This window comes from Ahaetulla prasina, chromosome 2 (genome assembly GCF_028640845.1).
Source record: "Ahaetulla prasina isolate Xishuangbanna chromosome 2, ASM2864084v1, whole genome shotgun sequence".
Classification (NCBI taxonomy): Eukaryota; Metazoa; Chordata; class Lepidosauria; order Squamata; family Colubridae; genus Ahaetulla; species Ahaetulla prasina.
The window spans coordinates 157,706,138-157,733,834 of record NC_080540.1 but is presented as its reverse complement, the minus strand read 5'-3'; the positions used below and the strand labels follow the sequence as shown (position 1 = coordinate 157,733,834).

General features: G+C 44.3%; 1 protein-coding gene across 3 annotated transcripts in view; it reads right to left on the bottom strand.

Annotated features, from left to right (window-relative positions):
• FMNL3 (formin like 3) overlaps positions 1-27,697 on the bottom strand; it is a 117,400-nt gene that overhangs the window by 8,195 nt on the left and 81,508 nt on the right. For 2 of the 3 annotated variants that reach the window (XM_058165984.1, XM_058165987.1), the window contains 15 exons: positions 26,921-27,031; positions 25,689-25,838; positions 24,037-24,138; positions 18,410-18,671; positions 18,244-18,312; positions 16,944-17,068; positions 16,009-16,211; positions 15,324-15,558; positions 14,373-14,441; positions 13,729-13,809; positions 12,604-12,733; positions 9,498-9,658; positions 8,763-8,864; positions 5,974-6,063; positions 5,104-5,215 (listed from right to left, as the gene is read on the bottom strand). In XM_058165984.1, coding sequence (XP_058021967.1) covers positions 5,104-5,215; positions 5,974-6,063; positions 8,763-8,864; positions 9,498-9,658; positions 12,604-12,733; positions 13,729-13,809; positions 14,373-14,441; positions 15,324-15,558; positions 16,009-16,211; positions 16,944-17,068; positions 18,244-18,312; positions 18,410-18,671; positions 24,037-24,138; positions 25,689-25,838; positions 26,921-27,031 — 2,002 coding nt within the window. Of the gene's footprint in view, positions 1-2,860; positions 2,977-5,103; positions 5,216-5,973; positions 6,064-8,762; positions 8,865-9,497; positions 9,659-12,603; positions 12,734-13,728; positions 13,810-14,372; positions 14,442-15,323; positions 15,559-16,008; positions 16,212-16,943; positions 17,069-18,243; positions 18,313-18,409; positions 18,672-24,036; positions 24,139-25,688; positions 25,839-26,920; positions 27,032-27,697 lie in introns of all 3 variants that reach the window. The other variant, XM_058165985.1, reaches the window with a different exon arrangement.

Here is a 27,697-nt window from a genome sequence, read left to right as displayed (position 1 = left end):
CATCTCAAAGTGAGGAAGGCCTTTCCAATCAGCTGTAACCTGAAATCCTTTAAAGAACTCCATTTTCCACTTTTGAATGAAACTCTAGCATGCGTAACTCTCTGCTTTGAGCCCACTTTGCATAGTCTGTCCTTTTATGGAAACAGACAAAGTTCTGAAGAGGTTCCTTCAGAAACTAGAAACATTTTTCTGCTTCTTTTGACTCAAAAACAGGCTCAGCCAAAAGATGACTCAACAGGTGATCTGGAAGATCTATGGATACTTTAACTACACAAGTCATCAGCCAGGGCATGCATCTTTCCAGTTTCTGCTCCTCTTTTTCCAAAACACGTACTTAGATTACAATTCATTCTTCAATTTTCCGGGAGTAAACTGCCCTGACTCAAAGGGAATCATTTAGACAAGACTAAAATTGCTTTCCTTCTCTCCTTTCCATTCAAGACGACCTTGGGAGCCGGATGATTGAAAAGGGGAAGAAAATGTTTCTCTCCTCCTATTGGATCTGTGTATTTCGGTATTTCTATGGTGGATGTCAAAAACCAGAGCTTTTCATCCCTTCTCTGATACCTGGTTCATCTTGTACTAATCTGTTCCTTTGGCTAGGAACCCTTAATTATATAGTTGCACCAAGAAGAAATAGGAGATTAACTGTGGCATCCTTGGTGCCCTCTGAGCTTGGTGAGTGATATGAGTTTAAGCAGTGGTGGGATTCAAATCATTTAACAACCAGTTCTCTGCCCTAATGACCAGCTGGGTAGGCATGGCTCGATGGTCATGTGACCACGTGGGCATGGCCAACTCAATGTCACTCACATTGATGGGCGCTTCATCTTAGCTGTTACAATGTAATAAGGGTTAACCAGAGAGGCAGTTTCTGTAAGCAGGGCAATAAAGATGAGACAAGAAACACCAGAATGTTTCCTTCCTGCCTTCCTTACAGGATTAGCCCTTTAAAGCGGAAAAAAACAAAATAAGATTTCTTCCAACAACCGGTTCTCCGAACTGCTTCAAAAGTTAACAACCGGTTCTCACAAATAGGTGCGAACTGGCTGAATCCCACCACTGAGTTTAAACCTAATTAAGCCTAATTTCAGATTATCACAATCCAGCAAATAGAAATACAATAGCAATAGCACTTAGACTTATACAGGTAATCCTTGATTTACAACAGTTTGTTAAGTGCCTGTTCAAAGTTACAAAGGCACTGAAAAATGTGACTTATGACCATTTTTCACAGTTATAGCCTTTGCAGCATTCCCTTGATCATCTGATCAAACTTCAGATGCTTGGCAACTGGTTCATATTAATGACCATAACTGTGTTGCAAGGTCACATGATCACCTTTTGTGACCTTCTGATAAGCAAAGTTAATGGGGAAGCCAGACTCACGTTACAACCAGGTTACTAGCTGTTCAACTGCTGCGATCCACTTAACAACTGGGCACAAAAAGTTGTAAAATGGAGCAAAACTCACTTAATGAAATGTCTCATTCAACAACATAAATCTTGGACTCGATTGTGGTTGTAAGTTAAGGACTACCTGTATATCACCCCATAGTGTTTTATCGCACTCTCTGGGGTGGTTTACAATGTCTGCATCGTACAGGAATAGCAGCATCCAGGACTCAGCAAAAGGCCAGTTTCCCAATGGTAAAACTAACAACTAGAAACTAGAAAGTCACAGCCAATGCTTCAGCTTAGTCACCAAAGCACATGCTTTTTCTTCACCTCAGGATGTTTAGGTGAGTACTTAAAACATACAGACCCCACATCTACAGTCTAAACCAGGTGTCTTCAACCTTGGAAACTTTAAGGCTTGTGGACTTCAACTCCCAGAATTCCTCAGCCAGCAAAGCAAAGCTGGCTGAGGAATTCTGGGAGTTGAAGTCCCCAAGTCTTAAAGTTGCCAAGGTTGAAGACCTCTGGTCTAAACTGATGCAGTCTAACTTTAGCAAAACAATGTGCCACACTTTGGCCTCCAGCAGAAGACCAGCAGAATCTGATATTGGGGACAGGATTGTGATGGTTTTCTTGATTATGCATTTAGCAGATTACGTTGCCACCCCCAATGAGTGTCTCAGCAGCATCAACGAATTTGCTACTCAACCCCAACCCCATCCCCACTAAATCAAGGGTGGATTTAGTAAGCTAGTATACTGTATTAGTGTGATAAGGTGATCCTGGGGGCGGAGGACAGACTAAAACATGCAATCAGGAGAGGATATCCGTGATAATTTTGTCATGCCAACCATGCAGGGATAAGAAAAACAGGTTGAGTCAACGCAGGGATTCTCAACAGTGAAGGGCAAGAGGGCATCAACATTTTTTTAGGAGGGCTCAGTGGATCTTTTTAAAGTTGTTATTATTTAGCATTTTCTTTTGAAAATACCAGAAAATTAGTGGTGGTGGTGGGAGTCTGAAAATGAGTATTTATGAAAAACAATGCTCTGGTCTGAGCCAATGCCTAAGGGGAAATGGAATGTTTTTTCAGAAGGGATTGGGGTGGGGTGGGGGCAGGGATTCTGGCAAGGCCATTATGCGGGGAGATGGTCAAGCCAACCCTGCTGAAGCCCCCCCCCCACCTCTTTTGTTCAACCTCTGACATCGAAGGCAGAACAGTCCCCAAGGATATCAGCTGCTGTTGGGATTTCTGAGCAACGCTGCCAATTCCACAGGACGATTCTGTTCCTGCACTGGGTGGAGGGGGGCGGGAGCAGGAGCAGATTGAGGGGAAGGAGTTGAGAAGCCCTGAGCTCATGGGAAAAGGCGGGAAGGCATGCGAGAAGGAATTCTCAGGGGTTCGTGGCAGAGAAGGAGTTGCATGCAGAAGAGGTGGCAAATGACGTTCCAGGCTGGATACCTTTGATGGGGAAGGTGAGCGGAGCTAACAGTTGGGCTCCTCGTGGTGAGACGGCTCGCAGAAAAAGCGAGAGCCCCTCTTCGCTGTACGGGCAGTGAAGGGGACACTCTTCAATACTGTGGGATGGGAAGGGATGGATGGACAGAGACATAGAGACGTCAGATTGTTCAATATGCAGTGCACAGCTTAAGATAAAACTGTGTGTAATGGCACTCAAAAGATATGCACCATGGTCCATAAGGCTACAGCCAGCGGTGAAATGTTACCGGTTTGCACCAGTTCAGGCAAACCGGTAGTGATAAAAACTACCGGTTCGCCTGAACTGGTAGTAAAAAAAAGCTTCCGGTTCCTCTGAACCAGTATTCCCAATGATCAACTGTGCCGCATGATTTAAAATCGTTAGAAAGCAAGAAATCCTGCTTTCTATTGAATCTAAATCGTGCGGCACAGCTGTTCCTCCCCCTCACTGTTCTACTTACCTTCCCAAGCCTCATTTTCCACACAAAGCACGCATTTGGCACGTACTGTGCATGCACACGTATGCAGAGTGCATACGGTGCACATTGTGCATGCGCGCACAGCATGCTTTTTGCATACTTGGTGTGCACTGCACATACACGAGCAGCAAACCAGTGGCAAACGGGGGAAGATTTCACCACTGGCTACAGCCACCAACAATGAATGCACCCAATGCTGGAAAGCTGGATTTCTGTTCTGTACAGGGCAAGTGGCCCAAAGCCAAGACTCCATCACATCAGAGCTGGCTTGGAAGAAATCCTCTGCACAGGAAAATTGGATCATTTCACCAGCCTTTTGGTTCCCAATGAAGAGGGGGTGGGTGGAAAGCAACGTTTTCTCTCTGCCCTGTTTTTTTCCTGCCCTGATAAGCAGGATTATGGATACTCAAAGCATGAAAAGACAGGCTGAGTTTAACACCTTTCAGGTGGGTGGTTAGGAGACACTCAATTCGCACCATTTCATTCTCATTGTCTTTCTCTCTCACACAAGCACTCACACCCAGGATAGGACAGGGAAACCCTGACAATCAGGACTGCTGCCACCAGCACCTTCCTTACCCCCCATTCCTGGTTTGAGAAGACTCCACATCAGACTTTCTGAGGAGCACCTACAATGACTTCTCAGAGCTGGGTGACAGCTGTCTGGCAGTTCTTTGATCAATCAGAGTCTTCTCTGGGCTCATTATCTCAAGGCCTAAAATTTTAGTGATGTGGAAGCAGCAGAGTAAGATGGGTGGTAAGAAGAGAGAGCTGTGGGCACCAGGGGGACCCTGGAAGGCAGGCTTTTAAGGCCACAGGCTGCCAGAGATTGACAACTGACCAGGCCCTCTATACCTCAACTGCAAAAATCCAGGCACCCACAAGGTCAGGGGTCTCCCACCTTGGCAACTTTAAGACTTGTGGACTTTAACTCCCAGAATTCCTCAGCCAGCAAAGCTGAAGAATTCTGGGAGTTGAAGTCCACATGTCTTAAAGTTGCCAAGGTGGGAGACCCCTGACCTAGTGGGTGCCTGACCACTAGAATCAGGGGCCTGCAAACTTGGCTCCTTTAAGACTTGTGGACTTCAACTCCCAGAGTTCCTCAGCCAGCCAACTCTGGGAGTTGAAGTCCACAAGTCTTAAAGGAGCCAAGTTTGCAGACCCCTGCACTAGATTATGTCAGTATTTTTGCTTCTATCTGATGGTTGGGCGTATTTCTGTAGCCCAGACGTAGCAGCCCAACAGTTGATTCATGGTGGGACATCTATTGATCCCCAAAGGGTAACAAAAAGTGCCAAAGGAAGCAAAATTCCTGGAACTTTACTGAAAACTTAAGCAGGGGAAGCAGTTTTGTCAGTCAGGGCTGGGAAAGCTGCATGAGCAAAAATAATCTGGCCTATTAACTAGTTGCTACAGAAGCCTCAGCTATGGTTTTACTGCTCTCTCTTGGGTTTTTGGATATGATACAATCCCGCTTCAGTTCAAGATGGGTGCTTTCTGAAATACATCTTAAAACAACGTCATCCCCTATTAATCTGGGAACTGCATGATTTTGAAGCCTGATTTCCTTTGAAAGTGGGTAATGAGGATCAGAAAGGCCCTGGGCTAAGGTTAAGAGGACCCATTACCCAAATATGTTGCAAGCAGCAGATCTCCTTTTTCCTTTTCTGGCATCACGGTAAAGTTTTCCCCGGAAGAACATGAAAGCCCAGCTAAGGAAATCAGAATGGAACGATCAGGAGTTACCTGTAATAATATCCTCAATGGTCCCATCTTTGCCTTCATAAACAGGCCGGTGGTCCTTGGCTTGGCGCCGCCTCAGCTCAGCAATTAACTCTTGCTGCTGCCATTTGTTGCGCTGCAAAGACAACTAGGGCTGGTCAAGGAGGAAAAAAAAGCAAAAGACGCTGCCCAGCCTGACCGCTACACATCCTGCTCTGTGACCGATCCAAAAGAAGGTTGAGAAATCCAAACTGGGGTTTATCTCACATCCATGCAACCTGGTTTCCTTTCATTCACAATACAATGCACTACATGAGTCAGATAACGTCCAACCCAGACTGACAATATCTGTTGCAATGGCAAATACATCCCAATATTAGACTAAGACTCTGTTTGAGCTCCTCCAACAGACATTCTATCAACAAGGAAGGTTCGTATCTGCCCCTGGAGTCAGAAGGTCAAGAATTTCCCTGGGAACAGATTTGTAGATAAGTAGGCAGCCCAGGCTGAAATATCTATATTTGTGGTTATATCTACCCTAACACGGATAGAAAACCATGGGAAAGCTAACATCTCTTTAACGAGGAACCAATGAACATGTCAGAATGCAGAGAAGCAGAGACCTAGCAGGATGCCTATTCTAGAAGCAGGTGCAGATGGCATAGGCTGCACCTTCTCTGGTGAAGCATCCCATGCTTTGCTAGATGACCTTCCATTCTCTAATGAGATACCATCCAAGAGTAGCAGCTAATACTCTAATGATATAATAAAATATATTACAAGCAAGTTGAAGCTCTACCAAAGCCCACGAGACGTAATGATGAAACAGTCCTCCTGCGAGTTCACACACACACAGAGAAGATTCTCAAATTGTTGTCCTGGAGCATCTCTTACCTTCTCTAGCCTCTTAGCTTCTTGGGCCAATGCCTGCTCCCTTTGAGCTTGTTCCTGCTTCTTGCGCAGTTCATTCTCTTGTTCTGCATCCTGAAAGAGAAAGAACAGTGCAACAGTAGGGTAGAGAAGGATTGGTCAATGGCCAGGCAGGTAGAGTGGATGTGAAAATGGAATCTAGGTCAACTAGACCGGTTGGTTGGTTGGTTGGTTGGTTCTCCAAGGTCTCAGATTGGACAGTTTTATTCCAGTCCAATTGCTGTCTCAGATTGTTTTATCCGGAGATGCTAAGACTGAGCCTGAGATTTTCTGTCTACAGGGCAGGTAACTTTATTCCTATTGTGTTTGTATATGTTTTCTGTTAAAAAAAAACAACTACTTTGCATCTGTCTCCATATGATTATTACCACTTATAAGGGAGATATAATGGCAGCAGGCAAGAGAGTATGGTCCAGACTTTGGAAAGCCAAGTTCCGCTATGAAATACACCCGGTAGGTTTTGCCTGCACTTCAATGGGTGATTGTAGGAAAGGGTTATTCTGGCCAGGTCTGTTGGCAGCTGTAATTGAATACATGAAGATGCCTGGTTGAATAAAGCTAAGGAAATTCAGGGCAGATATTTCTCTTGTTTTTTTCTTGGAAAGCTCAGAAGACCTAATGTCTTCTTTTTTTCTATTCCTTAGTAAAGAAATTCTTCTTATAATTTAGCTTTGATCTATTTCCCCATAAAGTAGATTTTTTAAAATGAATCACTGACTCCATTTCTGACAAATGCAGATCTGATGACCTAGTACAGTTGCTTTGTTGCATTTTGGATAAAGCAAGAAGGAACTTGCCATAATAAATGTATTAATGAATTTTGAAAGGGCAGGTGCCTCTCATAAGGGCCTCAGCCTGCAGCAAGGCCTATGTAAATACATCAGGCCCCAATTCTCTGTTCCACTGGGAACCCTGCTCAGAGAAACAACTGTGAACAGCTCAAGCTGGGATATTAATACCACTGACTAACACAGGTAGTCCTCTACTTATGACCGTCACTTAGCAGCTGTTTGCAGTTACAACAGACCTACCTGGGGGCTACTTACAACCTGGATTCGAAGTTTTAATGGTTGCCCTTCTCCTGGTCATGTAACCAAATTTTAGATGCTCAGCAACTGATCTGCCTTTACGGCTGTATGCAATGTCCCACTTCATGTGACCACGTTTTACAACAGATTTGCTGAAAACAGGCATTTATTTCCAATTTTCTGCACTTACAGCGAACCAATGGTTCATGTAACACCCCATGCGGTTTGCTTAAGGACTATGGTGGCTGTTTTACAACTGCCACAAAAATCAGTTCAGTCATGTGACTGAACTTTATGACCAACAGTCATTTTATGACTGTCATGACTTATAACCATGATGGGCAGGCTCTATTACTGTCATAAGCCAAGGACTACCCATACTTTGAAATCCAGTGATGTAAGAGAGTAGTTCTATAAACCGCGGTGGTGCAGTGGTTAGAGTGCAGTACTGCAGCTACTTCTGCTGATCACCGTCTGCCAGCAGTTTGGCAGATCTAATCTCACCAGGCTCAAAGTTGACTCAGCCTTCCATCCTTCCGAGGTGGATAAAATGGGGACCCAGAATTTTGGGGGCAATATGCTGACTCTGTAAACCGCTTAGAGAAGGCTGTAAAGCACTGTGAAGCGGTATATAAGTCCAAATGCTATTTGCTATTGCTATGCCATGCTAACCATAAAGACATCAGGTTATTGCACACCCTAATTATAAGTGCTTTTTCGCTGAAAGAAACCATCTTTCTCTTTTTCCATCTGGTTGTTTCCCTGCCACTGGCCTACCATTCTCTTCCTCTGTCTGGGCTGTGCTTGTCAGCTCTGATCCTAGATCTGTGATGGCTTCTCCCAACAATGGAAAAAAAGTTTGTACCATATTTTTCGGAGTATAAGACGCTCTGGACTGTAAGATGCACCTACCTTTTTTGATGAGGAAAACAAGAAAAAGATATCTGCCTCTGCCCCCCAGCAATTTTGCTTCGTTGCAGCAAACAGCCTGCTTTACTTTCATTTTCGATTTCAGCATAGCTTGATTAGCACAAGAAAAAAAAATCTGCTCCCAGCAATTTACCTCCTTGCAGCAAGCAGTGGAGGCCTGCGCAGCAATAGGCCATGGCAATCCCTGCAGCCTGAAACAGCTGAGAGTCGGGAGACCGATCCAAGGGACAATCAAATTGTGCTTATTAGGCTGTGCTGAAGCTGAAATGGGCTGTTTCTTCTTGCTGCTTGCTGCAAGGAGGTAAATTGCTGGCAGGCAGAGGCCAAAGGGTGGGGGCCAGTGGGTGGGAGGGGCTACATTCGGTGTACAAGATGCACCCAAATTTTCACCCCCCTTTTAGGGGGGAAAAAGTTGCGTCTTATATGCCAAAAAATACGGTAATTAATGCAGATGATGGCTGCTCTGGAAGATGCTCTGGGGAGGCTGACATTTTGGAAAGCTGCTTGGCTGAGATGAGTGGCCTGGCACAGGAGATCTTCATTCTAGCCCACACAGGAAGAACATTTTAATTCCCTTATTCACGGGCCATGCCTTCTCCCAGCCAAAGCTGCCTTCTCTAAGACTGTGTCCAGCAGAGCTTAATGGTAGACAGTTACGACCGGACTCCCAAATTCATGCAAGATCAGGCATGCAGTTCTGCTGCTTCTAAAGTAGCCAGCTAAAATAGTGTTTTTCAACCTTGGCAACTAAAATCGAAAAATGCCGATCTCGAATCTCCACTTCCCAAGCCTTACCTTGTAGGCTCTGATAAAACGTGCAAAGACTGGAAAGAAAACAGAGGGCGGTGTCGTTTTGGGGCTCTCGCCAAAATAGCGCACGACCGTGTTGTAGGCTTCCTGTCACAAAAGATAAGCAAGATCAATGAAACAGTAGCTTCTGCAGCTTTCAGGTTTGGTGTAGACCAGGGGTGTTCAAACTTGGCAGCTTTAAGACTTATGGACTTCAACTCCCAAAATTCCTCAGCCAGCTTTGCTGGCTGAGGAATTCTGGGAGTTGAAGTCCACAAGTCTTAAAAGATGCCAGGTTTGGACACCCCTGCTGTAGACAGAGGCTACCAAGCTTAACTGCCAGTACTTTTAGGCTTGAGTGTCGAAACAACTGCCTTGCATTAAGCACTGCAAACCCAGAAATCCGATCTACGCAGCAGAACAGCGTTTTCCAACAGCGGTAAAGAAAAGGCATCCATTTCTCCACACAATCTGACTTTCTGCACAAGAATATGAGCAGAAACAAGCACTCTCTGACACACGTCAGTCACTACTGCTGAATAAATATGGATTAGTCAAATCTGGCACTAAACGTATCTACAAAATCACACATAGCAGGATACACGGTCCAGGGTGCACTCAGTAGACGGAGTTCATCTACCAGCTTCATGCACTTGAATGCTTCAGCAGCAGAGAGGAGCGAAGTTTTGGTTGCAAGCTCTTCTCCATTAATCCTTGTTATCCAGTTGCCCCTCCGCTCACCTCCGCTGTCTTAGCATCTTTCTGGAGTCGGTCTAACTTCCCCTCGTTGGCGATCAAGAAGTTACGCAGGATACTGTGTTCGTGCAAACTGCACTCTCGCCGAATCAGGTCCATTCCACGACCCAGTTCCTTCACGTCCAGCAGCACATTCTCCAGGGACACTGCGGAGTAAGGGAAGTCACCAGGTAGGTCTCGGGACAACTTGGGTTGAAGAATTTCAAAGGAGTTTTATGCAGTAGGCTCACAAGGGGCTAGGAGAGCATTTGTGTTTCTGTGCATCGGGATCTACAGGCAGATCTTTGGGGAAATGAAATGAAACCCCTCCATCCCCAGCCCAAATTTGATGGATGTACAGAATGTTTTGAATAATTTAGTGGAACATTCAAGCACAAGGTCAATTGTGTTCTGATACTGAAAGAAAATCCTAGGATTAAAACGTGCTCAGAGGTACCTGGTACTTGTAGGTACAAGTCATGCCTTTTGCATTTAATTCTGGTTGATGAGTCCCAGGGTTGTGTTTAAGCTGCTCTGTTGTACACTGCTACACTAATTCATTAGCAATATATCCTCCTGCTGAAAGAACTGGATTCCATTATACTAGCTTTCACAAACCACAAGTCAACATAATTTGAGGAAACTGTCTTTTAAGCATTCGGCTTAGTCCTTTAGTTCTTCTACTCGACTCCTTGATAATATCATTTTTTGTCCTCACCTCTTCCTAGCCCCCTCTCCCTCTCCCACACTCAATATTCAATCTTCTTAAGATCAGTGATCTTCTCTTAGTTACTTACTCAGCAAAGAATCCTGTCCATCAACAAATGGCCGCAAGCTAATTAAAAACAAGCGGTAGATTCTGTATACAGTCTGTTCCCCAATCATCTCTCACTCCAGCTTATATAAACATGGCCTTTCTCACCCTGATGCCTTCAAATGTACATTTCCCAGAACTCCCAGTTGGGGCACCGAGGCTTTCATGGGGATGCCATGGACTGGCTCCAACCACTTGCACAATTGCACAGAAAGCTTGTCAGAAGAAAGGGGGAGGCAACTATGAATTCCACACAGACTTTTGTTATGAACCATATTGTGCTGGAGCCAGCTTATATCAGCACACCAGAGCCAATTGTTAAATTTTCTGGAATTTTGCAGATCAGTTTAGAACAGAGCTGAGCCGCAGTGCCTAGCAGGTCAATCAGCTGTTTGGTGGCTAGCAATGAGCTGTGGCCATGGAGCCAAGTTGGTTGCTATACATTTATCAAGATGCCACTGGCTATAAACCATTCAGAGACATCAAATAAAAAGACTGAGAAGTAAAACTTTGGCTCTTACGTGCCTCCTGAAATGAGCTGGGTTCACAAAGCATGATTAACTTGGACACTGAAAGATCAAGCACATTGAGTAAAACCTATATTTTCACAGCAGAGTCAGGAACCTGGTTACTGTATTTTTCGGAGTATAAGACACACCTTCGTTTTTTGGGAGAAAAATTAGAAAAAAGCTGATTGGCAGGTGGATCGGCCTCCCGGAATACCCCCAATCAGCTGTTCCCAGAGGTGAATTTTAGCAACAGGTTCCTTGGTTGTGAGCTCTGTGCCTTGCTTTTTTTTTTTTTTTTTGCTTTTTTTTCTGCCTCTGAAACTTCTGAAACTGTTTCAGAAAAAACTTTTTTCTGCGTCTGAAAGCCTCCAAAACAGAGCTTTAGAAAAAAAGCCTCTGAAACTCTGTTTGGGAGCTTTTTTTCTGAAGCTCTATTTGGGGGCTTCTTTTCTGAAGCTCTGTTTCTGATGCTTTTTTCAGCCTCTGAAACCTCCGTTTGAGAAGCTGGGCGGGGCTACATTCGGAGTATAAGACGCACCCAGATTTTCACCCTCTTTTCTGGGGGGAAAAGGTGCATCTTATACTCCGAAAAATACGGTAGTTTTGAGCCACCTATCCCAGATAATTTATGTTAAGCAAACTCAGAAGAGAAGGCCTAAACACTTCCCTTCAGTCACTTGCACAGCAGCCCTGCACAAGAGGCCAGGCTCTTGTCACTCTGTTACTCTCTCCTTTGAATTGCATCCCTTCTGTTCCAGCTGTACCAGCTGTAAAAAGGCATCTCCAACCTCACCAGAATTATTTACGTTATCAGTTTCCTAGAGCTGCAAACGAACCGGCAACAGCTTAACGTGCTGCACAACAAAGTCTGGGACAGTGGCCAAGAAGGCAGCTGCCTTTATCATAGTGGCAGTTTCAGATTACTTTAAATGCTGCTGCTTCAGTTGATAAGCTATTTATCCAGGAGGTGGGGCCGACTGTGTCAGTGTCAATTGGATCATCTGAATCCAGCAAATCAGTGGAAGCCTGTTTGAATCCTACGAAAGAAACCCAAAGAGCTTTTTCTGTACATTAGCACAGCTGATCTCCAGGACAGAAAGCTGTGGTTTACCCCAGCCATTCTCAAGCTGATAGAGGAGCAGCTGTCAGGAGAACCCCCCTGACAGGATTGACCTGTCCCTATTCAGCAGGGGCAGGGAGCTCCTTAACACTCCAGGTGTGAGTATTGGGTACCAATTCCCATCAGCTTCCAGGAACACTGCAAGAAAATATTGTTGCCCAACATCTCTGGAGGGCCCCATTCTCTAAGTTGTTAGAAACCTAGGTGTGTGGTCTCAAGTCCGCTTTTTAGTTTGAGCAACTTAGCAACAGGAAATTCAGTTCCCAATGATATTCCATGTATGTATATTCCAGCACACCTATCAGTCTACTTAGTGCCTGCCTTGCTTCACCACTACCCTTTCTGGAAACAATCTGCATGCTAAGTGAAACGCAGCAATATCTGTTTTATTACATTATGCCATATATTATATGTCAGATTGCAGGTAGTTTCCCCCTACAAGTCAGATCATGATCCTTCCAGCACTCTAAGTCAAAGCCAGAGGCTTCTACATACCCAAAAAATGTTGCCTTTGAATTCCGTACCATCTCCAGATAGATAGCAAAATTTTTTGCTGATCTTGTAGGATCAAGGAGAGCCTGGAGATAAAGCAACCAATGGGGCCCTCACTAAAACCAGGATGGCACAAAGATGGTATTTAAGGTTGTCATGGTTGAAAGGACCATCTACCTGCTGCTGCTTTTTCCACAAAGTGCAGTTCCTGCCAGAAGTTGCTCAGCTCAGGATATTTCTCCTTCACCATCATGGCAATGAAATGTAGAAGAGTCAGCTTCCGGTCAGTTGATTTGGTGTCCAATAGCTTTCAGGACAGAAATGAGGAAGAACAGGTTATCAACACATCAGCATCAGTGTGTGCAAACATTAAGACCAGCGGGGAGTCTACGATATACACATATGAACACAGACAATCCCATCTGTTCAGTTACATGCATGGACATTGACATGGAATTCCCTGTGGAGAAATGCATTCATTCATTCATTAGAATTCAGAAGCACGGTTGGAAATGTCACCAGTTACCAGGACCTTATTATCATATGTGGTAGACATGCCCAGAAGCTAAAAACTACTGGATTAAAATTAAGACATGGTACAATGATACAACATTGTACCATGTCTTGAAGAAATGATACAACAACATATTGATTTAAAACCGGAGCTGTTCCTATTGGGTATCCTCCCAGAGAAAATTAGTAAAGCAAATATCTACTTGATTATACATGTAATAACAGCGGCAAGGATTGTTTTTGCACAAAATTGGAAAGCAGAGAAAATACCTCTGGAAGGGGAAGTTATTAAAAAAAATTTAGACTGTGCAGGAATGAATAGATTAACTTTGATGATTAAAGCAAGAGAGGATTCAGAATGTTTTAGGATATGTGATCAATTTTACCATTGGTTAGAAAAAAGATATAGATAAGCAAATTAATAGTTATGTAAGAAAATGGTATAATTAGAATATTGTACTTGTGGAAAAAATTGTAACAGATTAAATGAAAATGAAGATAGAAGAAACAACAAAAAGATGAAATCAAGGAGAAAACACCGAGATGTCACATGGAAGGAATGACTGATGTATTAAATGTTTGTGTATAAAATAAAATAAAAATATTAAAAAAAAAGAATTCAGAAGCCGGGGTAGTGTGAAAAAGTGCACAGTGCTGTACATTGTGACAGGACATTAATTACTAACTTCTTTCTTCTTAGGATACCTCCAACAAATGGCTACACTTAGCTGCTCTTTACAGATCTATGGATCATAACTATATGACCCTTTTCCATGCCTCTTGCCTTACCAAGTCCAGACTCTGCAGCTTGAAGCCATAAACCGAGCCACGCTTGCTGCTGTTCATGTAGTTGCCAAGGGCCAGGATGATCTGTGGGGAGAGAAGAGGAGAAGTCGAGCCAGGGTACAAGGAGCAAGAGAAAACTCCAGCCAATGAAGCTCAGGGCACAAGGACCTGGGGTGAATTTTCTCTGCCTCTGCAGAAACCACGTTCCAGCTTAGTCTGCAGCTCCTGAATAAATATTAGTTGAAAGTAAGTCTTTCTTTGTTGTTATAGAAATGGCTAGTACATATTAAGTATGTAAAAAGTAAAAAGTTGAGGCTGTAATTTTATTATGTTATTCTATTGTGCTAAAAAGAGACAGAAGTCATTGCTTTTCTTTTTCTTGTCCCCTTTACCCTACACTTTTTGCTTTCCCTCCGCTCTTTTCCCAATGTTTTCATTTATATTTTACACTTCGATGAGTTTAATAAAATTGCAATTTCGAAAAAGGAAAGTAAGGCCTTTCACAGGCTCAGAGGCTCCCTTCGTTTGCTTCTTTACTTCATCTGGGTTGAATTTTAGCATTCAAAAAAGTATATAAGGATTAAATCGTGATGGTTGTGCTCCAATTTTCCATTGTTAACTACGTTAATGCCAGCTGACTGACCTACCTCTAGCATTCGCTTGAGCTTCTGTGACGATTTGACGGACGCTGAGGCAGCGATAATGGCACTGAGTTGCTATAAGAGACAAAAACCAAGAAGAGCATTAGAGTATTATTGCTGGGTTAGCACCTGAACACTTAAAAAAATTGATCATTTGGGAACTTAGGTAGAATCACATCACAGTGGAACAAGATCTCTGAGTGCATTAAGAAAACATAGACTGAGTGCGTAGAATCAGTGGGACACTTACCCAGCGCAGATGCTTTCGTCATCCCTAACAACTATTCTGTTGGATCTCAGGGATAAAGATTTCCTCAGCCTTTCCTAAATCTGGAGTTAGTGGAAGATGCACCTGAGGCAATCAAAAAATGTCATCTACTCTAGGGCTATGAGCTTTGATGGAACAGTGGTTAGAGTGCCGTACAGCAGGTAGGCTGCAGTACTGCGCTCTAACCACTGCGCCACCAAACTGCCTGCCGGCTGCCTGAAATTTGGCAGTTCGAATCTCACCAGGCTCAAGGTTGACGCAGCCTTCCATCCTTCCAAAGTGGGTAAAATGAGGACCCAAATTGTTGGGGGCAATAGGCTGACTCTGTAAACCGCTTAGAGTGGGCTGTAAAAAGCACTGCAAAGCGATATATAAGTCTTAAGTGCTATTGCTATATCTGCTTGCTTGTGTCACCCATTTTGCCAGGCAGCCCAAATAGTAATGCACAGATTTTCAAAAGGACAATATAATCGTCATTCTATGAAATTCTCCATCATAAATATATGTCATAGTGTCATTGTAGACACACAGCTGGCTTCCTGGAGCAGAAGAAATAGAAAGATTATTCTCGAGCACATCCTTTCCCGTCCTATGTGAACATTTACTCAGAAAAAGAGTCCCCTCAAGCTTAGTACCGCTTAAGGCCACATCACTGCAATTGTACCAGCTCCAAAAAGAACTTGTGTTACCGGCATGAGCATCTGGATGTTTTCACTGAAGTTGCCCAGGAACGCCATAATGGCCATGCGCTGGGTCAGACGTTCGACTTTGCTGAAGTGCAGCATGAAGCGGTCCTCATCCGACAATTCCTCCACCGGCTTCCTCTCCTTCTCATACTGGCGCAGTAGTTTGACCTCATTCTCCGTTGGCAGAAAGCGCATCAGGCACTCCACAAAGTCTACTGGTAAGGTCTTCAGGTCAAACCTAAAAGAGGCCCCAACGAAGACATTTCCACTATCAGAGATGGAACATCTGGCTGCTGATGGGCAAAGGATGCAAGGGGAGGTTCTCTGTTAGCATTCCGTGATCCTCTCAGCTAGGAATCGGCTACTTTGAGTCTCATAAAGCTTATGGGCCTAACTTCATGAGACCTGAAAAGTGATCTGCTCTTATCTTGACTGCCAGCTGTGTGAGGAAGAAGGGAAGAAAGTGGTTGATAAGGGAAAAAAAGAGTGTTTCAGAAAGACAAGAGAACCCCACCTATAATTTGTTTTGGGATCACCTACTCTGCCTCCTGCTATTATTTGCATATGTCATGGCCCCCTCTTGACTGTGCCTGCAGAAATACAATCCCAGACAGAGAAAAAGGTTGCCTGGGCAAGAAGGAAAACCGCAGGCTGGTGGATGAGAAGAGGCACACGTAGGGAGACTCACGTGTAGATGGCTTTGCAGATCTCCTCCGTGGTCCTGCCTGCCTTCCGCAACGTGATGGCCAGGTTCTTCGCCCGGTTGGCCTCCAGCAGGGTCACTTTGTTGACCGATTTGTGTGATGCCTTGTTTTTAGAGCAAAGGAGATCGATGGCAGGACCCTGTGCTTTGGTCTTAAAGAGCTCCTCAAACTTGTCCAGATCAAGATCCTTGGGGGGGGGGAAGGAAAGAGCGAGTTACCTCACCAATTTGGGACTAGTAATTACAACTGCTAATTTTTTAGCTTATTTTTTACTTATTGGTATTTTGCTGTTCTGGGTGTATACCACATATTAAAACCATACAGTACATTTTTGAAACCAAGGGCTCCAATAATACACTAGGATTGGGTAGTAGAACTGGGTTCCAGGTGTGTTCAAAGATTGCTGTGAGTTTCAGTGGAAGAATCTTATTATCTGCTCCATTTGCAGGCAGAATTTGGCAGATAAATGTGAATGTTCAATGTAATTCAAATCAAATGGCATCTGTCTTTACTGCTCTATTATTGCTACTAGCACCGACTTTTTGCCAATAATACTTTTTCGCTATTTTCAAGCTTCCTTCCTTCCTTCTTTCCTTCCTTCCTTCCTTTTCTTCTCCCATCTCATAAAAATGACTCTAGGTTACTTACAACAATAACAGTCATTTTCTGTCCTTCCAGGTTCTTATTCTTGTTCTATTCTTCATATGTGTTATCTTCCCAATCCTACTGCCACTCAAACTGACTTTTCCTTCTCTCACTTAAACTGAACAGCAGACTATTTTTTTAATAAATCAGCATTAGAGCTCCAGCTCCATGATATTGTAATAGGCAAACAACAACTAAGAAAGAAAATCATTTTGGGAATTATGCATTTAAAATCTCAACTCATTGCCAGCACTCACTTCTCTGTTTCGCTCACCTCCAAGATTTTTTCATCGTCCAGTTCACTGAAGACCGTCCCACTGATCTGGTTGGGCTTCAATGCTGTCCAGTTAAAAACTGGCAAGCGGAACTTGGTCTTGATGGGTTTCTTAATCCGGATTGCTTGGTGCAGAACAGAGAGAATAAAGCATGATTAGATCATATGGAAAAGAGAAAATATTCTCAGCCTATTCCCAACAAGTCAGTCGGAGGCAGAGGCTTTCATTCTGGCAATTTTCTGATGAGTTTGGTTAACTTTTGTTAGTTTCCCTTATGCCATAGTTTCTGAAGAATAGTATCTATGTGATTTGGACATGTCATCAAATCCTTTCCCTCTTCTGTATGCAAGCACTGAGGGAAATCATTCATTGATCTGTTAACAGACATATCCCATCTGGACTGCAAAACTTCAGACAACTCCAACATGGCAGCAAAGAATTACAGTGTACCGCTGTCATTTATTTTTGCAGCCCAGATATGACATGCCTGATCTGTGTTTCCAAAGAAACAGATGAATTTTCCTAAAGAGGATGGGGCTTGTTTCCCAAAAAAAAAAAAAGCCCATATTTCAAACTGTATATCTGAAGCCAGAACCAAAATTAAACTATCTATTTTTAATGGAAACAAATTATTTTAGTTTTTGCTATTCTAGTCCAATAGAGTATGTCATTTCCCCAAGGATACTCAAACTATTAAAAATTCAAGGTCACAACAATGAAATGTGGTGCCAAGAAAAATAATCCATACAAATGACATAAATTGCATTTTGGGGAAAGCATACATTTTCTCAACTATATTGCATAATTTACTCTGCAACAGTTTCTCGTTGCTTAATTCAGTTTTATCAATTGTGTTACGGTTTTGTTTTTGTTTTTTGCTTTCTGCATTTTCCTCAAACTTTCCAGTCTAAATTTATACCCATAAGGGCTTGAAACACATATTTTTAAGCGGAATCTACATTATTACTTACATTATTTATCTTCAAACCCTTTCCCATTCAACTAGCATCAAGTATACAGCAACCCCCATGCTATTTTACTACTCAGGTCTATTTGGGGGAACAGATGTTAAGCCGGTGGTGGCACAGTGGTTAGAATGCAGTATTGCAGGCTAATTCCACCCACTGCCAGCAGTTCGATCTTGAACCGCTCAAGGTTGACTCAGCCTTCCATTTTTCTGAAGTTGGTAAAATGAGGACCCAAATTGTTGGGGGCAATGTGCTGACATTGTAAGCCACCCAGAAAATGCTGTAAAGCACTATGAAGCAGTATATAAGTCTAAGTGCTATTGCTATCTACCTGATAAGCCCATTGTGAGAATCACCGAAGGAGATGTGCCAGGAAGAGGTGGAGCTGGTGGACACTTATCTATGAGGAAAGAAACAATAGATAAATAAATAAAACAAGGCACCCACCCACTCCCCTGGCAAGATGTTGGCTTGTTAGCTCCAGAACAGAAGCCTACCTGGTAGTGGAGGAGGAGGTGGGGGAAGAGGTGGCGGAGGAGGCGGCGGAGGAGGGGCAGCCTCCACAGGAGGCAGGACAGGCAGGCAGAGTTCATCCTCAGAGATGTCGCAGAAATTTATCTCTGCCTCTGGAGGTGGTGGCAGCGGCAAGTGGTCACTCCCCATTGGATGTGAGGTATAGTGATGCCGGAAGGCTTCTTCCTTCTCCTTGATAATTCTGCGCAATGTATGAACTTGGTGGCTGGCACTTTCGTACGTCTCCTGTCCCAGATACAGAGATACAGTAGAGTCTTTATTACTTCTTACCGTTCCTTGCTTATCATCTCAGGCAAACCTAATCACAAAGGACCAATCACATCAGATCTTCCGCAATTCAGAGACCTCCAGGTGAATTGGAGGTTTGAGTGTTGCAATCCAACCCAGCTGGCAGACACAGATTGGGGAAGGTTGCAAGGGTCATTGTATGCTGAACTGTAAAATCGCAAGCATCTCCTACCAGACCATGTCTGAGAATAAGAACGAGTTACATAATTTAATTTCCTTCCTAAGAAGAAAATATCTGTCTATATGGAAAACAGTATGGGGGGAATGTCTATGGAGATTCTCAGTCATCCTGGTCATGGCTGTCCCAAAGCTGCTTTTTTCAAGAGGCAACTGGACTTCCTTTGAAGACGTTTCACTTCTCATCTGAGAAGCTTCTTCAGTTGAAAAACTAAAGAAGCTTCTTGAATAAGAAGAAAAACATTTTCAAAGGAAAAAGACTGACAAAAATCCAGTTTCAAAAAAGGACCTTTGGGACAACCATGACCTGGATGGATGATTGACTATTTCCATAGACATATGACCTGTTGGATGATACTATCATCTCATGAAACACCCATTAAAACTGATGTTTCCATGGATGCATATTATTCTCCCCTTTGGCTAGAAAGATCCATGGGGATGAGCAAGTTATCTTTCCCCACAGTACCTTATCAATTACTTTCTCCAGGAAAGTCTAGATGAAACCATTTGTAATGTATCTTTAAACGTTTCAGCGGGAAACAAGCACGTTGCTGATTGGTTGAAGCCGCCGGCTAAACTGTATATAAGGAGAGGTTTTTCCCCAGCCCGGTTGCTGGGTTCACCATATAGTAAAGAGCTGTTGTCACTATCCTGGTCTCCTGCCTCGTTATTGCCCGAATCTAACACTGGCGACGAGGGTGGGATTTCGAGGCTAAGAGCACCAGGAACGAGCTGAATGCACGAAAGAACCGAACCCAGCAACGCAGGGCAGAAATGCAGCGATGGCCGCTACACTCCACCCGCACCATTTGACCCATCCAGGGAGAAATGGGGAACGTACATGACCCGTTTCGAGAGCTTCCTCGAGGCAAACGAATTGCAAGGAGTTCCAGACAACCGCAAAAGGGCGTATTTCCTGAGCCACTGCGGTCCCGAGGTCATCGACATCGCGGAAGCCCTGGCAGAGCCAACGCCGGTACAATCGGTATCGTGGCAAACTCTGCAAAATTTATTGAAGAACCATTTTGCGCCAACACCGTCCAAATATGTACGGCGTTATGAATTTGGAGAGCGCAGACAGCAAGAGGGCGAATCCATCAGCGATTACATGGCCGCCCTGAGGAAAGCCTCCAAGGATTGTGGGTACCGAGACTTGGATGAGGAGCTGTTAGAGCAACTCATCCGTGGGGTCAGAGACATTCGTTTGCGGAGGCGGCTGCTATCAAAAAGCAATCTAACGCTGGCAAACGCTCTGGACGAAGCCAGAGCTCATGAGATGTCCACCCAAGCGGCGGAAACCCTACAAAAGCCGCTCACGCCAACGGTGAGTGCGAAATCAACCCCGGTCCACAACGAAGAAATCCAGACCGAATCAGACGGCGAGGATGAGGAAGGAATTTGCCACACCGGGAGAAGGGGCAAAGAAGACCGGGATGAATGCGGAAGTTGCGGAGGGCAACACCAGCGTCAACAATGCAAGTTCAAGGACGCTACATGTCGGCGGTGCGAGAAGAAGGGGCACCTGGCTCAAGTCTGTCGAGCACCCCAACCTTCCCGCCGAAAATTCAAACCAACCAATCAGAGCGCGGGATCGGCTAGGCGACCCGTGATTGGTCAAAACAAAAAGGGCGCGAGTTCAATTCGAACGACCGTGATAGTAGGTCGTGCAGCAACCCGCGTAGAGAAGAAAATATTCACAAAACCGAAAATCGAAGGAGTGCCGTGCCGACTAGAAGTGGACACAGGGTCAGCGATCACAATCATGTCCTGGGACATATTTGCGAAAGCTTTGCCGAAAATCGCCAAACGCAAACTGCAAACACAGCGGCTAAGAGTTCAAGACTACCAAGGGAATCGCATCCCTGTTCGAGGGACCACCTCCGTCCGCGTCGAGTACGGACCACACAAGAAGACCCTGCCCATCACGATAGTCGAAGGGACCCTGCCAAGTTTGTTGGGACTAGACTGGTTCCGTGCGTTGGGCATGGGAGTGACTGGCATCTACAGAAATATTTTAACCTAAAAAATTTTAACCTAAAAGACACACTCATGGACGAATTCGAAGATGTTTTCAAGGACTGCCTGGGCAAGTACAAGGGGACCCCTATTTCCTTCAATTTAGACCCCCAGGTAGCCCCCATACGGTTAAAAGCAAGGAGGGTCCCTTTTGCCCTTAAACCCAAGATTGACAGGGAGATAGACAAGCTCATCAGTCAGGGGATACTGGTGCCAGTCGATCATGCTAAGTGGGAGACGCCAATCGTCACCCCAGTGAAACCAGATGGGTCAGTTAGAATCTGCGCGGACTACAAGGCCTTGCAAAAAAGCGCTTACCCGGTCCCCGTGGTGCAACATTTGCTGCACTCGCTGGGGCAAGGGCACGTTTTTGCCAAATTAGATTTGGCTCAGGCCTATCAACAACTGCCTGTAGACGCCAACACAGCCGAAGCCCAAACAATTGTGACTCACAGAGGTGCTTTCAAGTGTACCCGGTTACAGTTTGGGGTGAGTGTGGCACCTGGCCTATTTCAAAATTTAATGGAGCGACTTCTGCAAGGGCTCCCGGGGGTAGTCCCCTATTTTGATGATGTATTGGTATCAGCCGAAAATTTAGAAGAATTGGGGGAGCGTTTGAGGAAAGTTTTGGGCATTTTCCGGTCAGCCGGTCTAAAGGTTAAAGTGAACAAATGCCAAATAGGGGTAGAATCCGTAGAGTTCTTGGGCTACAGAATAGACAAGGAAGGAATCCACCCCACTGAGAGCAAGGTCAAGGCAATAAGAAAGGCTCCAGCGCCCAAAAACAAAACAGAGCTACAGGCATTCCTGGGTTTAGTGAATTTTTACGCGGTCTTTTTGAAAAATAAGGCAACCGTTGCCGAGCCGCTACATAAGTTACTGGGAAAGAATACTGTTTGGTCTTGGGGAAAGGCAGGCGAGGGCTTTCGAAGCAGTAAAAAACCTACTCTCGAGCGATAGCTTACTGATCCAGTATCATAGCACAATGCCATTGGTATTAGTTTGCGATGCATCCCCTTACGGGGTGGGTGCTGTGCTCAGCCACAGGCTTCCAAATGGCACAGAAGCCCCAATAGCCTTCTACTCCAGAACAATGTCCTCGACAGAGAGGAACTATAGTCAGCTGGATAAGGAAGCCCTAGCTATAGTATCAGGGGTAAAAAAGTTTCACGAATACGTTTTTGGTAGAGACTTTGAAATTGTTACAGACCACAGACCACTGTTAGGGTTACTGGCTGGAGACCGCCCAACGCCTGTGGCGCTTTCGCCCCGATTGACCCGATGGACTATCTTTTTAGCCGCCTACTCCTATAAACTGCGGCATCGGCCAGGGAAAGAGTTGGGGCATGCGGACGCGTTAAGCAGATGCCCACTGCCAGGGGCGATCGAGGATCCCACTCCGGGGACGCCCATACTGTTAATCGACTCTCTGGACTCTGGCCCAGTCATGTCTAAGGAGGTGGCTCGGGCGTCATACCGGGACATTATTTTGAGAACTGTACTTGGTTGGGTACAAAGAGGGTGGCCCGCTGCGCCGGGCGAGCGTTTTAAAGAGTTTGTAAAGAAACGAGGGGAACTTTCGGCTCAAGGGGGATGCCTGCTATGGGGGGATCGAGTGGTGATCCCAGAGAGATTGAGGAAAAGGGTGTTGGATCTCCTTCATGAAGGTCACCCAGGGATCGTGAGGATGAAGGGTCTAGCGAGAAGCTATGTGTGGTGGCCCTTAATGGACTCGGAAATTGCTGAAAGGGTAGGGAGATGCCAGGCCTGCCAGGAGTCCAGACCGCTACCCCCAACGGCCCCGGTTCGGGAATGGGAGAGACCCCAAGGCCCCTGGTCTAGAATCCACATTGATTTTGCCGGCCCCTTCCACGGCCAAACCTTCCTGGTAGTAGTCGACGCCTACTCCAAATGGCTGGAAATCATTCTCATGAGATCCATGACAGCCGAGGCCGTGATCTCAGTCCTACGGCACCTATTTGTAACCCATGGGTTGCCCGACACGTTAGTATCCGATAACGGCCCGCAATTCACGGCAACCCAGTTTGAGGAGTACTTGGCAGAAGAGGGCATCCGGCATGCCCTCTCAGCACCTTTCCACCCTGCGACGAATGGCCTTGCAGAGCGTTTCGTCCGGAGCGCAAAAGAGGCATTGTCCAGACTCAAGCCAGGCGACTGGCAAACAAAAATCGATGTTTTCCTGGCCGTCCAACATAGAACCCCCTGTGTCACAACCGGCAGAAGCCCAGCAGAATTATTAATGGGCCGAAAGCTCAGGTGCCCACTAGACCGTTTAAATCCAAACTATACACCGGAGGGTTACAAGGGGGGACTCGAAAAAACAAGAGGAATGGACATAGGCGACCGAGTGTGGGCACACAACTATGGTGAAGGCCCATCATGGGTAGCAGGAAAAATCCTAAACATAACAGGTCCAAAATCATACTTGGTAGAAATAACAGACGGCCGAGTATGGAGGCGCCACATAGACCAACTAAGGAAACGCATAGCCGAACAACCCGAATTAGACGAAACAGGCCCTGACTATACAATGTTTGAATCCACAGCTGACTCAAACCCGGGGAAATCGCAGGACTTAGCTGAGTTCCAGGAGGTCCAGCGACGCCAACAGGTTCCATTAGAAAAAAGCAGGGACGACTCGGCAAATAATCCAGGGCCGGATGGCCTAGAGGAGGAGCTGAGAGGAGCAAACAGCCCCTCCGCTCAGCTCGACCCACTCCCAGGGAATGAATTGCGCAGGTCCGAAAGAGTCAGGAGACGCCCAGTCTATTTGCGTGATTACGTTGAAAAATAATATGTAAATATCATGTAAATATTGGTAAAGTGTTTTCTGGGAGGGAAGGAGTGTAATGTATCTTTAAACGTTTCGGCGGGAAACAAGCACGTTGCTGATTGGTTGAAGCCGCCGGCTAAACTGTATATAAGGAGAGGTTTTTCCCCAGCCCGGTTGCTGGGTTCACCATATAGTAAAGAGCTGTTGTCACTATCCTGGTCTCCTGCCTCGTTATTGCCCGAATCTAACACCATTAGTCACACCTCCGTGCTCTGGGGAGCACCTTCAATTCCCATTTTTTGATCCACGTACCTTGACAATCTCCAATTCCTTTTCCCGCTGTAACAGTTGTTTCTCCAACTCAGCTACCCGCATTATGTTCTCATTCTCCAGATCCAGCAGCTTCTCTGTCAACTGAATAACACAGAACAGCAATCAACAATTGGTCTTTCCTTTGAGTCAAGACAGCTCTGTTTTTATTGTTCGATAACTATATCTTCAAAAACTCACTTGGGAAAAAGACTCCGATTAATGAGGTAGTGAGACTTTCACAAGGGGTGTTTTAGCAAAAACCAAGCAATTAGTGTTTTTGAAATAGTTTAAAAACACGTTTTAGCTTCCCTTTGCATGCCCAGGCAGGAGACTTTATACCTCAGACTATTAACTGAATTCATGGGACCTTTTATATGCCATGTAAAAACTCCCTAATTTAATTCCTGGCATCTCCAGGAAGGGCTAGAAAAATATCTGTCTCACTTACAAGTAGCCCATGACTTAACAAACACAACTGAGTCCAAAATTTCTGTTGCTAAGTGAGATAGTTAGTGAATTTTAAAAGTGAATTTTATCCCATTTTATGACCTTTTTTGGCTACGGTTGTTCAATGAATCACTGCAGTTGTTAAGTCAGTCACACAGTTGTTAAGTGGATCTGGCTTACCCACTGACTTTGCTTGTCAGCAGGTTGCAAAAGGTGTTGACATGACCCCCAAGACTCTGCAACTGTCATAAATATGAATCAGTTGCCAAGCATCTGAATTTTGATCATATGACCATTGGGATGCTACAATGGTCGTAGATGTGAGAAATGGTTATAAGTCACTTTTTCAGTGACGTTGTAACTTTGAACAGTCACTAAATAAACTGTTGTAAGTCAAGGACTACCTGTACTTGAGTTAAAGTACACAGTAGGTGGATCAGCTATTGGACTCTTTACAATGAAAATTCTTATTTTCATCGTAAAGAGCTGGTGAACTTGTCACTAGCTTAAAAGAGAGCAAATAAATAAATGTTTAGCAACTGAATTGAACTTCCTTGTTTGATGACATATTCCTTTAGAATAGAATAGAATAGAATAGAATAGAATAGAATAGAATAGAATAGAATAGAATAGCATAGCATAGCATAGCATAGCATAGCATAGCATAGCATGGCATAGAATAGAATTCTTTATTGGTCAAGTGTGATTAGACACACAAGGAATTTGTCTTTGGTGCATATGCTCTTTACATTAAGAGTAAATAGTAACAAAGGAGAAGGGCATTTTTAAAAATAGACTATATAGTCCCCATTAGCCAGTGATGGCTAGCCTTTTTGTTGTCGCGTGCTGAAAGCCTCCCTGCACTTATAACCCATAATGCAATGCATGCACGACCCCACCCTTGATCCCCCTGTGCATGCGCGTGCAACTCCCCTGCCCCCCCGCACATTCGTCTCCCGCATGCACCCTGCCCTTCCCGCATGCGCAGCAGACCTGAAAATCAGCTGACTGATGGGAGGTGCGCGCGCATGCACAGTGGAGCTGAGCTGGACCAACGGCTTGCATGCCCGCAGAGAGGGCTCTGCGTGCCACCTGTGGCACTCGTGCCATAGGTTCGCCATCATGACCATAGGCAAAATGGGTTCCAGGATTAGCTGCCCATCCAATAAGGCTTCTCCATGCTAAAGAAAAGGCTGTAAACTTACATGCGATAAGTGCTCTTCCAGTTCTTCTACTTTCTCCAAAGCCACATTCTTGGTCTCGGCATCTTCTAGCAACCCACCTACATCAAACACATTGTCCAGGTAGGCCTGAATTTGAACTTGCAGCTTTTCACTTTCTGTGTGTCTTGACTTCTGCTGGAGAGAAGGAAACAGTCTTAAAGGCCAGAGGCTCCTAGAGGTTCTCCTGGATGCCACCAGGTTCCCAGCAAGGTCAAGCACAAATTCCAGAAGTCATATTCAAATAAGAATATATTTTCCTCTTTAAATAAAGCAATCAAGTTAACCATTCCTGCTTTATCTTCCTTGCTATGGAAATAATGTGTATTTCTATTTGCACCTAGTAATCTTTGTGAGTTGTCACGATTTTTATTTACAACACGTATTGTATTCTTTCAAATTCTTTGGCTTTACTGGGGAAAAAAAAACATACACTTTTCTCTTATTGCTTTGAATCAAGAAAATTTTGCAGATTTTGAAAGCACACAAAAGCCCAGATATATAGCAAAAGATGCTGCTGGTCTTGTGTATGAAGGAGAAGCTGGAGATAAAGCAACTAATAAGGTTGTCACTAAGACTAGGATAAAACAAAAATGGCATTTATAGTTGTCACGGCCCATGTTGAGGAGACCATCTACTTGCAGCTGCTTTTTCCACAATTAATTAATTAATTTTAATTCAAATTAAAAAGTTAACAGATACACATTATAAGCAGATCTTTAAAAAAAAACCTGCCTCCTTCTAGAAACTGGACTCATAGTACACAACTGGTTAAATGCAAAGAACCAGGTTTGTAGACTGAGGTAAATATCCTTCTTTATGGAGAAATGCTAGCAAAAGAACGACAGTTTTGTTTTTTAAGAGAGAGTTCTCTACTTTGCAGTCATTTGAAGAGCTTTGAGACATTTCCCATATTTTCATTTACCACATAAATTTAAGCCACAATATATGAGTTATAGTAAAGAGCCCTTCATCTAGAACCAGGCAAGGTTGCTTGAAGCAAACATTGTGCAACATTCAAATCAGTCTCTCCTGTGAACAATGTGTAAAAATAGTGCGGTCAGAAAGAAGACACCACACAATATAAGTGATAGGTCTAATTTTGTTGTGCCTAATTATCTTTCTCCAAGCACTAGTCTTTTATGTGGGAAAGAGATTAAATATTGTCAAATTTTAATATTACTTGAGGTTTACTTTGTGATGGGACAAAATGTTACCTGCAAGAACTCTTCCAAACCCAGCTTGGTGAACTCGTATTGTAAGTGCACTCGGAAGTTCATGTCCTCTACTGAATGGACCACAATGTTGATGAATTGCATACAGGCTACCTATAAAGCAGAGAAAAGGCAGCTGGAATTGTGACACATAGATTCAGTTATTTATTCCCCTTTAGCTTCTAGAACTCTTTAAAAAAAAAGCTGAAGAGAATTTAATTTTTAAAATGCAACACATGCTATAGAATATAATTTCCAGATAGGTAAGTCCCACCATCCTTCCATCCATAGATTCTCTTCCTTCATGAAGAGAACCATGGATTAATCTTATGCTGGAGAAGGAGAAGGGGGAAGAGGAAGTTTCAGGCTTCATTCACTGGGACCATCTAATCCATGTTCTTTAGAGATTCCTTAGAGTAAATTGTTCCTTGGGTTGATAAAGACTCCTTTCTCCTACATTTTCACTGATAGAAGCCTTTCCCAACCTTGCCTAAAATGACCAATGACTTTCTGAATCCAAGCATATGCTCCACCATTGACTTATGGTCTCTTGCAGGGGTGAATCCATGATAGCAAGTTAAGCATAGTTGGGGACAGCCAAAGTCCTACATTATCCATGGAATATAGTTAGTCCTCAACTTACAACCACAATAGGGATAAGAAAATTTATCATTAAGGTGTGTGGTCATTAAGTGAGACATCGCGTGACCACAACTTGCAACCTTCCCCATTGACTTTGCTTGGGAAGTCACAAATGGTGATCACGTGACTGCAGGATAT